At 36.0% G+C, this 11,745-nt stretch overlaps 1 protein-coding gene across 3 annotated transcripts in view; it reads right to left on the bottom strand.

The window, feature by feature from the left end:
* Positions 1 to 608: 608 nt before the first annotated feature.
* Positions 609 to 11,745, bottom strand: part of igf2bp1 (insulin-like growth factor 2 mRNA binding protein 1) — a 40,319-nt gene continuing 29,182 nt past the window's right edge. The window contains exons 8-16 of one of the 3 annotated variants that reach the window (XM_065277805.2): positions 11,138 to 11,212; positions 10,709 to 10,831; positions 10,473 to 10,608; positions 9,905 to 10,027; positions 9,648 to 9,764; positions 9,208 to 9,282; positions 8,808 to 8,939; positions 8,037 to 8,150; positions 609 to 6,530 (exon numbers count right to left, since the gene is read on the bottom strand). In XM_065277805.2, the coding sequence (XP_065133877.1) occupies positions 6,384 to 6,530; positions 8,037 to 8,150; positions 8,808 to 8,939; positions 9,208 to 9,282; positions 9,648 to 9,764; positions 9,905 to 10,027; positions 10,473 to 10,608; positions 10,709 to 10,831; positions 11,138 to 11,212 (1,042 nt within the window). In that variant the 3' untranslated portion in view covers positions 609 to 6,383. The remainder of the gene's footprint in view (positions 6,531 to 8,036; positions 8,151 to 8,807; positions 8,940 to 9,207; positions 9,283 to 9,647; positions 9,765 to 9,904; positions 10,028 to 10,472; positions 10,609 to 10,708; positions 10,832 to 11,137; positions 11,213 to 11,745) is intronic. The other 2 variants (XM_065277806.2, XM_065277807.2) reach the window with 2 other exon arrangements.

The raw sequence follows: 11,745 nt of genomic DNA, 5'->3' as shown, positions 1-11,745 counted from the left end.
AAGCATTTGCATTACGTTTCTAGTATAAGTTGTAACATGTAAACAATAAAAAATAAAAGTTGTATTTCAGTTGCTTTATTTGGAATATAAACTGTGTTGGCTATTTAAAATACCATTTCATAATTGCAGTGTAAAAATAGGCTAATCAAAAGAGGCAACAATGCAACCAAACAAAATAAAAATCCAATTGTGAACTTTAAATAATTAGCTCGTTTATCACAAATGACAGTTTGGTTTAAAACAAATATATGTAGCTAAATATGCACATAAATAAAAATATAATAATAACATTTATCTTCAAAACCCATCAATTTTGCACAAATTCTGCGTGCATCAAGATTGAAAGCAGGTGTTTCAATTTTAAAAGAATATCAGATATTCAAAGTACATTTTTAAATGTAATCATGTGTATTAAACTTTTAATATAGGCTTATTGACCTGTGTTTATATTTTCCACTTACCCTGTCTGAATTTACCCCAACACCAGTTTTAATTAAAACAGAAAAACAATGATTTTACCTAAATGAATTTAAGTGTCACTTCATCATTATGGTTCTTATATACGTAACATTTGACAAACACACCATTTGAGTCCAGACACAATAAAACACCGTTTACTCGTCTTTTATTGTCACATTCATATCTATGCTCTGTATTCTTTACAAGAAGTTGAAAACAATTGTTGATGAAAATGAAAGAAAATCAGGCAGGCAGAAGTTGAAAGTCCCAATAATATCTGTGGCACCTGCAGTAAGGAGGGTGAAGGGACAAGGTAGTCTGATAAATGTTCTCCTTCCTCTCTCTCAGCTCCTAAAATGTGCCTTATTTTATTAAACAGACCTTTACTCTTCTATTGTATCATTACAAGTAAAATAAAAAATAATGAGAACAGATACAATAAGACTGAATGTGTTAACATTAGGTAATGCAATAAAATAACATGTAATAATAATCAGCACTTTATAGTTTGTGTTAATCTTGGTTAATATTATTTTGACAAATACGAATATATTTTTCAAAATTCAGGGACAAATTAACAATGTACTACGAACATGAATGAACAAAGCATCTTTACGAATTAACAAACCTAGATTAATAAATGCCAATTCTGTTGTTCATTGTTAATTCATGATACCCAATGCATTAGCTTATGTTAACAAATCCAAACTTATGGTGAAGTGTTACAATAAAATGATTTCAACATCATGCTGCACTGTGTGGCCTGAAAAGATACTATTATTTCGTGGTTCACAGAGAAATACAGCAAATTCTATTGCAAACATAAGAGATACAATCCTATGTCATTTTAAAAAGCCATCAGAAATATAAATCAAATAAAACGATGAAGAACTTGTAAGTTAAAAATGAAAATCAGTTTAATCGAAATAGAGAAAGATCGGATAGTGAAAGTCTTTTTATTTCCCCTCTTACATTTCATTTATTCCATTTCCAAATTCTTCCAAAACAATTTCATAAACAACTGGAGAAAAAGTCTTTGGAAGTAAAGTTTTCTATCCACTACACTATATAGAGTTGTTGCTAACCAGTTGCTGAAGTCTTTTTTAATATGATTGATTTAAGTTTAAGATTTTTAAAAATTTCTGTGTCCTATTTAAGTTAAACGATCTGTCCTAGTCGTTTGCATTTTTCTCTCTAAGAGGTAGATTAAAAAAAATTTAAAATACATGGTTACAGGTTTTGTGCCCTGTCAAATAGGGGGTGAATTATTAAAAGGGGACTACAGATGTGCGACAGAATGTTAGTAGATGCTCGGGACAGAATGTGCCATTTTATTGCTGATTTAAATCTAGTTTCACTCATCCTAACCACAGCCATCAAAAAGTCAAGGTGAAACGTGTTTCGACATCAGCCAGAAGAGGGCAACTTCTAACATAATCAAACTGAAGAAGGGTCCAAGTAATGATAGGTCAAGGCTGCATGGCGTGGAGGTAGAGTGGTCCCATTATGGTGGGAAAGGAGATTGAGATGCTAAAATACAGGCACTACAATGTGTTTCGTCTACAGAGGTAACAGAATATGCCTCCTATCGTTTTGTGAATTTGAAACATCTAACAAGCCTCGTCTTCCCTCAAGCTGCAAGTCAATAACCGTCAATCTGCGGTATAATAGCCACCCACCCAAATAAAGGATTCCGAAGTGTTCGAGTAAGACTTCGTGATATAAGGGAAAAACAAAACCGAGGAATTTCACAGGTTGTACTTATAAATCACAATTATCTGTCGAGCTTGTTTCTCCTCCTCACACTTGCACAAACCATGCATACATTTTCTTGCCCTTCACCCCGTCCCCCAAAGTTTAGCCGCCTTTTTTAATCGAAGTCCCGAGCTGAAGAAGTAAAATTCTAACCAAACCTCTAAAGTAATGAGAAGCTAAAATAAATTAAAAAAGTAATGTAACATGCACTTTTGCTCTTGCCTGGTTGATAAAAACAATCTTATGGCTAAGTATTGAGGTAGCGTTCCTAGTTATGTGAGGTTCGAGTCGTATTTGTAGCACCCAAATGTTTTCCTTAAGGAGAGGCCAGACACTAGCACGATAAGATACAACAGTGGCATGCAACGATAAAATGATGATCACACCCAACTATGCTGAGGTTCAATCTGTGGTCTATACGTGTACGTCTATGCACTGCAATACAACGGATGGGGTGATCACTTCCTCGTCATGGACATCTCAGCAGACAGTTAACAGTCCATAACAATCGACACTTGGCAAGCCTTTTGTCCGGCTCGTCACAGAATTGCATAAGTATACAACATACTGTCTCTTTTCCAAGCGCAAGTATGCTAACAAAACTGCTTTATACCGTTTAAGCCCCTACCACAGAGAATAACTGCGAAGGACTTCGGGAAAAAAAGAAAGAAAACGTTTCCAAGTGCCAAACAGGAGACCTTCTCACAGTACTTGAGGAAATCTGACTGTGCGCTATCTTAAGTAGCTCCTTTATCATAGAGTACAAAAGAGGAAAGAATAAACAGGATCCTGGTTTGGCACAAGTATAACATTAAGAATGAATTACTTGTTAGTATGTCAAATCTACTAGTAGCAGTGTATCTGTGCATAATAACTCTGATCAAGGAGGAGAAATCTAAATATAATCCATACTAAATAAACGTAGACTGTTTGAGGCAAAAAAAAAATTGAAAATAAAACTAAAAGAAGAAATTAAACGTCAAACGACTGAACTGAACGGAGAAAACCGTCACAAACAAGGCCAGCGTGAGAGAGGGCGTTCTGAAACGACATCTCTTTTGATTCACATAACAACGCATTTAATGAAAACAAACAAAAAAACACGGAAATGAATGGATGAAGGCATCGATGGTGTAAAGGGATGAAAGAACGTGGGGTAAAAACGGAGGGGGATCTCAAAGACAAAAAAAAGAAAGAAAAAAGAACGAATTCATAGACGATAAAATAAGGCTTTGAAGGAATGTCCACCTCTCCATTAAAACTGACCAGGCCATAAATCCCTCTCACCACTTAAACCTAACACCCAAATAATAAAAGAAAAAATTAAATGCAATTACATAACATATCCACTATGTCTCTTTTTTTGTCACAAGTATGTTAGTTATATGAAATCTGTTGTTATGTTAATATTTCTTGCTTACATTTTTTTGTGTGTTTTTTTATATATATATATCAATGAAACAGTTCGCAACCAGATGTCATGTCCAAATAAAGCTTGCTGTCGAAAAAATTAAAATAGCTGCAGTCTGAACAGAGTGAAAGTGTGCGAGTGTGTCGTGGTGTCTGACAGAAATCTGCGGGCCGAATCTGGACTTCATTCCCGCCTGAAGGGTAATAGCATTCATTCGGTGACCAGTTCAAGCCTCAAGCTGAGAACAGAAGAACGTCACCTAGTGTTTGAAAAAGGAAGCTTAAAAAACAAAGATGGTGAAATGGTCACATTCTGGCAGTGTCCATCCATCTTTAACAGCTTAATCTCTACATCTATCCATCCTTAATCCAATTAGCATTTTATTCTAAAAATACAAAAGCTGTTTTTTGATTGCTACGTCCAACAGGTTATTTACAGGTTGAATTCGATTTTTTTGGCTCCCGTTTTTCGAAAGGTACCTTTAATGTTTGAGTCAGCTTATAAAAGGAGTTTGACCGAGTGTTTTTTCAAATGTTCTGCCTTTTTGAAACACCCAAACCACTTCCCCAACAAAAGATTTAACACCTAAACTCATTAAAACTAGAAAACGCACTCGCACGCATTCATACAGGACACAATGGGGAATAAGGAGCCTCTATCCAAAATAATATGTTTGATGATCTACATTCAAAAAGGTTGACATCCTTTAGCTAAAAAACATTATCAAGGAATCCATAAAAGCCCTTTCAAACAAGTCAACCAACGATTCATATAATTGCTTATGGAGTTTAAAACCTAAACCTTCAGAGCACACCATTAAACCACAAGTGCACAAACGAAAGCACTTCATACAAGACCATTCTCAGCTGTCTGTGGTCTGTTTGCTTGTGTGACACACATACAATCATATTTTATGATACGTCAGACCTGTGGTATAAAATTGTGCACTTATGACAAATCATATGAATTTTCCCATTTCCCATTGGCCAATGATTTTAAATGCAGCTCTTAAGGACACCCAGGCACAACGTGGTGAAACCACCCTCACCAAACAAAATTTCCTCGGGTGTCCTGTTGAGCTGAGGAAAAAAAAAATCGCAGTCATTCGTCCACGCATACGGAAAATAAGGGAAAACGAAGCAACCAGACAAAAAACTAAAAATATTTTTTCCATAAAAAAATAAAATATTCAAGACTATCAGCTTTTTATAAAACACCAGCAAGCAAAAAAAGAAAAAGAAGAAGAAATGAAAACAAATTAGGAATACTGAGGTAATAATACCCTGAGGTAGTTTTTTTGTTATTTTTGAATTTCATTTAATCTAATCTGTTCTAAGATCAATGAGGCAACACCAGGTCTCTGGCAACCTCACCAGAACAAAAAGGGGGAAAGAGAGAACACAGAAACCATTTCATCATCACCTGATCTTGACCTTCGACCCTAAAGGCAGACTCGAGGCCTTGTTTCAAACCTGGCATTCAAACTTGCTTTGTCCTGTCACTGCATACTTCACATATTATTCTCAAGAAAACCAAAAACAACAAACAGTTTGAAGGCCAGGTTTTCAGAGGACGATTCAAATTTGTGATGTACTCGAAACATTCCTTAATAGATAAAATACCGTTTCACAAAAGATGGTCTTATTTGTTTTAATACTGAAATGTCCATTGCTCGATCTGCCTGCTTCTTTGCAATGAGGGGCCAGGTTAACTCACATATCATATATATATAATATATATAAAATATGCCGTTAGGGTGCGAGCAGCGCTGCAGCGGTCATCGCTGGCGTGATTTAGGGCGGGATAGGTGTGTTTATGCATCCCAAAGCTGAGCCACTGCAATATAACTGCAGAGGTCATCTTCAGCCCGCACACATTTACTGAACTCTCGCCACACGTTCTGCCAGCCAATCGGCAATCGGCTTGAAAGCGAAGCTTTTTTTTGGGCCTACGCCCTCACGAACTTCAAGCCGGTCGCGTGATCGCTGACAGCCAAACGTGCAGCATTTCAACACAAAGTCATGGAGATTATATTTACAACCTCATTTTTCGTCTTATATTTCATCTTCTCACCCCCACAGTTGACTGTGAGGGACTTCAAGAGCAGTGTTAACAACTTTGGCCCCTCCCCTTATGTCTGAGACAGGTGGGCAGAAGTCACCTGATTGGTGACTCCGCCCACCAAAAAAAAAGATGGTTTCTCTGTTCTCTCTCTTTCTATCCCCATCTATACCTCACTGAATTTCATTAATAATACCTCTGAATAAACATTTCTATACATATATCTCAATCTTTAAAAAAAAAGTTAAAATTTTGAAGTGACTGTTGATGGCTGAGGGTCCTAGGTAGCTTAAACCCTTTAGGAAAACACACTTTTAAGGGAATTGCACTAATCAACAAAGGCCCTCTATTATACCTTATTCCTAATAAGCGGCTATCTAAAAACTCTCACAAGAGGGCGCTCCAACTCGATGGATCACCTAGCCAACCTCAGTCACTCCACCTGGCCTGGCATCTGGTCTCTGTTTTCTAGTCTCTCTTTTTCAAAAAAAAAACAAAAAAACAACACACTTATTTCTTGTTCCTTTTCATTTTCACTAAGCGTGTGTCCTCACAACTTTTTTTCTTTTAAAGTCCCTCTCATGGTGATGCTCATTTCTCCCTGTCTACCGCTGGGTCTGTGTGTCACTTTCTCAGTCAATCCGCTCGTTTGTCCTCCATTTGTCTGTCCATCTGATTAGGTTAGGGCCTCGGCCCATCACTTCCTCCTGGGTTCCGGTGCCAGGGCCTGTGGTGACCCAAGCTCAGCCATGCCCTGTGGATGGGGTGCCGGTGGACCACCCATACCTCCTTTCTGCTGTTGCTTGACTTGTGTCAAAATGTCCCTGATCTTCCTTTGTGCCAACTGGAGAAGAGACAAAAAATCATTATACAAGCTAAAGAAAGTGATTATTAGTAACTAAAACTATTGAAAGCATGTCTGTTAATTAAAAAAATCAAATATTAAACTTTTTAAAATCTTACTGTTGATTTTAGCATTTACAAATACATTTTTATAATCAACATTTGTAGTTGTTAACATTCGTAAAATGCACAATGAACTAACATGATCAACTGTGTTGGCATTAACTTACATTAAGATTAATAAATACAGAAAAATCCTGTAATGTATTTTTATTTCACGTTAGCTAATGCATAAACTGATGTCAAGTTGAGACACTAAATTATTAATTGAAAACACTCAAAACTAATACTGAAATAAACAACTTAAAGCAGCTTATATCTAAAAATTAAAAACTAAATCTAAAAGAATAAAAACTAATTAAAAATATTAAAAAACTACAACAAAATTTAAATAACTCGAAAATAATATAAATGAAAATGTTATGTTAAATTATAAACAAATTGTGCGTGAGAAAACAAAAAATTTGCCTACTGCCAAGAGATAATTTGTAAGATTCTGATTTTGCTTTTATTTTTTAATTAAAAATGATTAATTTTAAATTCAGAAGTATTTTATTACTTATGTTATGCAAGTGTTTTAATCTGCGCTATTAAAGAACACAATATTTCCTACAGTTATTTTGTTTCTTTGTTTAAAAACAAAGTACTTACTGCAACTGCAGAACAAAATAAAAAAAACACTTCAAGATTATTTGCAGTATTTCTAAATCTACTATTTATGTAAAAAGTGAAAGTTATATTAACTTGCCTAAAGAAGTAAGCTTTTTCAAATTAAATATTTCACTTAAAGTGAGAAAATATATGTATGAAAAAAAAACTAAAAATAGTTTTGAAATATTTTGTCACCTTACATTGTCTCACTTAAGTCAATTTTTTTTAAGGTGTAACCAATTATATATATTTTTTCAAAAAGATGTGAGATGTGTGTCCAAGTAAAATAATTACTTTTGTTTCATTTTGTCAACTACAGATCTTGAATACTGCAAAGAAAACAAATTGCTAATGTATTTTATGAATAGTTAAAGTTAAACTAGAAATCAAAATATCTTCTTTTGTGTTTATTAAAATAAAATACAGGTTTAGAACAACATAAGGGTGAGTAAATGATGACAGAATTTTCATTTTTGGGTGAATCCCTTTAACAGACAGTAAATCAGATGTAAGAAATACAGTAGAAAGATTTAAAATTCACCGTTATTATGTTTACATCTAATGCGATCAAAAGATTAATTTATGATACATGGTTACACGTCATTTTCTTTTATGGACTATGGACCCCCTAAAGTAGCTTTGGACACCCCTGGCCACCCCATTAAAAAAATTCTAGTTCCGCCACTGATCTTTTATATGAGTTTTGTCATGCTCTCAATCTCAGTTTACATTTACTGTTGAGTAGGAACGCAAGACAAAAGAGAAAAGACCAAAACTATTTTCCACATCAACTCACCTGACTTGCGTAAAAGTGGCCGATGATCTTGACGATGACCTGGTCATGTTCATCAGGGGTTTGCTCTCTGGGAACCACAACCTCAGCAGCAGTGAGGTTCTGAAGTTCATTTACCTAACAACACATGAGACACATTTCAGTCTTTAATGAAATTTTCATGTTTTGTTATCCACTTGACCTGGTATAGCGCAATAAATGCACAACATGACTTTGCTTTAATCTTCAGGAGTTTTTGATAAAGGTAACAGGCATAAACCCTTACAGAAATATTGGCCAATGCACAAAGCCTGTTGTTGTTTTATGAGTTACATTATACCTGCATAACTAATATTATTATACAGCTATTTGGGATACTTGATTCTGATTGGTCAGTCACAGCATTATGATGTCTATTTTTCCACAAATGAATGCTTAAACTAATAACACGCTGCTCATCAGGGTACTACTTACTTATACGTTTAATGTATCACTCAGTATGTATTTTCTCATGCTAATATAAATAAAATGGGTAACTGGCAGCGAAACACGGTCCTGACAACCCTGTCAGGGTTTATTTTGCTCTAAAAATGAACGTAATACCTTATCTAATGGCTAATGTCACATATCTATACAGCTTTAACAGTAATATTGGTGATGTAATTGTACAATAATTACCTCGAAATAAAACATTTAAAATGTACAGGACAACTTCAGAAACCTGAATATAAAGTTTAATTATTGTCATTAGACTTTAATGGGTCAGGCAAAATAACTTTATCCAGCATGACTTACGGTTTTCCCGCCCTTTCCGATGACTCTTCCTGCTGCAGCAGCCGCTACTTTGATATGGGTCTCCAGCTTGACCTCCTCTTTAGGCCCAAAGAAGTTCTCCTCCTTTAGCTTACCATATATCCTGCCTTGAGCCTAAACAACAGAGACCTTCATTTATCAGCATCTCTATCAAAAAGCTGTTCCTATCAGCTCATCGATCTCTCAGATTATTCTTTGCTTTGATATTTGCTTTTACTATGATTATGAAACACTACACACAGGGATTAGTTTAGTCCAAGTTAAATCAGGATATTTAGGACTGCTAAGTATTTTAAGGTTCAAATATCGTCTGTGAAACCAGAACTATATGCTATATATAATAATGAATTGTAATGATCAGTCATTTTGCAAAATATCTGACCTTAAACTGTGCTTCTGGTGGTCCTGTGACAATGACCATACGCATTTTTGAGTCTGGAGCATCTGCAGGTGCAATCTGAAGACAAATGAACATTCATTAGTTACTTTATCAAGATTTCTAAATGAAGTATTAAAGGGATAGTTCACACAAAAATTTAATTTCTGTCATCACGCTGTTGTTGTTTTAAATGTGCATGAGTTTCTTTATTTTGCTGAAAACAAAATATATTTTGATAAATGATGCAAACCATACAGGTGACTGTACCCATTGACTTCCATAGTACTTACTTTCCTACTGTGGAAATCAATGGGTACCATAAGCTGCGTGTTCACCATCATTTTCAAAATATCTTATTTTGTGTTCAACAGAGAACACACACAGGTTTAGGTTTATTTTTTGGGTAAAATCCATTTAATTTACACAGGATTACCCCAACATACCTTAATAGAAGCTCCAGCGAAGCGGCTCAGTTGTTTGATATGCTGTCCCTTCTTGCCAATAATGGCTCCCACGGCCTGAGCTGGGATGTACACGTGGACGGTCTCCTGTTCAGCGGCCTGCGGGGAGACACAAAACCTTTTGGGCATCACGTTGAAGCATGCGGTTAACGTCACAAAACGACCTGATCGTAAAAGATATCCCAAAGGAGCATTTATGTAACGGCAGTAACTATGAACAGTGAGAAAATAGGTCATACCCCGACAGGTCCATAGGGGGGTCCGGGTACAGAATTTCCCAGGGCAGGTGGAGGCATAGCACCTGATGGTGGGAAAAGGCCGATGGCTCCCAGGTTTAGTCCAGGGATCAGATGAGTCTGTTGCTGGTGAAAAAACAATGACGGAGATCAATGCTGGACGCTCAGATAAGATTGACACTAAAGGGACAGTCGTTGCTTAGTAGTAAGAGAGTAAGGCTTGTAACCCGAAGGTCGCTGGTATGAGTCTCAAAGCCGGCAGGTTGTGACTGTGGTGCGCTTAATTAAGGGTGGCTTAACCCCTAGTTGCTCTCTGGGTGTTGCTCCGTTTGATGATGGGTTAAATGCAGAGGTCACATTTGGGGTATGGGTACCAAACTTGACCATTTTTTATATATATAAAAGTGTTATGTTAGATTTAATTTACCAAATCATTATTGAAAAACCAAATGCCTTGTGAAAAATTTGTTAAAATAGTACAACATTCGTCATTGTCTAATTGAACTTATAAGCCACTTTTTATTTATTTTTTCTCTCACAAAATCACGTGGACACAGTCAGTCGAACTCACATTCATGGCAGCAATGTCATTGTCGTACGCCTCGCGCACTTTCTTCATGATCTCCTGTTCTGCCAGGCAGCATGCTTCGATAGAGCCCTTCACTGTGATGGTGCGCTCAGGGTTATAAAGGGTTAAATCCTGCAGTCTGCACAGAGAGACACTCATACGATTACCATGTGAAGTCAAGTACCCAATCAGTCTTAAAGAAAAGTGTTACGATCCAAATTAGGATGATCATGTCTTACGGTGAAATGGTGATCTTTGTGTCCGTGTCTTGTTCCACCTTCTTCAGGTTCCGACCCTCTTTGCCAATCAAACGGCCGACGAAGTTGTTGTGAGCGAGAACCTTCAGAGGAACCTCATCAGCACTATCGGAAATGAAAAATCTATTAATAGTAAACACAGACCGGCGCTGACAATTCAGAGAACTGCGAGTTCAAAGAAAGCAAAACCTTTTGTAATTGAGGAGCATTCTGGGTATTGTAAATTACACTTACAAAATTAATGAATTTATTCTGAGCTGTCTGTACAAATATATTTTTGAAACTTAATATGAAGCCTGCGTTAAGAGAAAAACAGCTGCGAGACGACAATGTTTCATCTTGCTCTTAGTGGTGTGGAAAATATCTTGAATTTATATTTGAAATTATTGTACCATTTGGAAAAGCACTTACTTTATTTCTTCATTATGAAGGTCATTCACTATATTGAGATCATGTTTTTCAGTTCTTTCTTCCTCGTGCCAGTTTCTATTGGTACGTTTATAGTGAAAGCCAGGTTTAGTTACTTAAAAATGACAGTAAAATAACAGTTTTATACATTTTGCTTTTTAAAGTATCGGCAGAATAAAACAAAATCCTGAGAAGAGTAGGATATGTGTAAGGGAAAGTGTATTTGATAAAATGAACATTTCAGTTAATTTTCTCCTGACAGTAAAAACAGTGTGAACCATTTTTAAACAGACTTTAATAGAAACAAATAAAAATAGATAGAGTAGAAACACTTTAAGGGGGGGGGGGTTAAAGCTGACTTATAAACACCGTTTAAGAGTTGGATTCCTCAAGCTAAATATAGGCAAAGTGTTAAAAAAGTATATAATAAAGAGTATTTCTGTGCCAAATGCACTTCCCCAGGTTTTCGTACAAGTTTCTGAAAGTTTTTTTCCCCATCATGAAAGATTCATACGTAACAATCTGGCTTGATTTTTTTATGGGCAATTTTAGGGAAGGAAGTACAGTGGAAGTCCTTATATGGGCACATCAACCGGAGTAGAGCATGCACA

Source organism: Paramisgurnus dabryanus, chromosome 3 (genome assembly GCF_030506205.2).
Source record: "Paramisgurnus dabryanus chromosome 3, PD_genome_1.1, whole genome shotgun sequence".
NCBI lineage: Eukaryota > Metazoa > Chordata > Actinopteri > Cypriniformes > Cobitidae > Paramisgurnus > Paramisgurnus dabryanus.
Note: the sequence above shows the minus strand (reverse complement) of the source record. Positions and strands in the feature narration are given on the sequence as shown.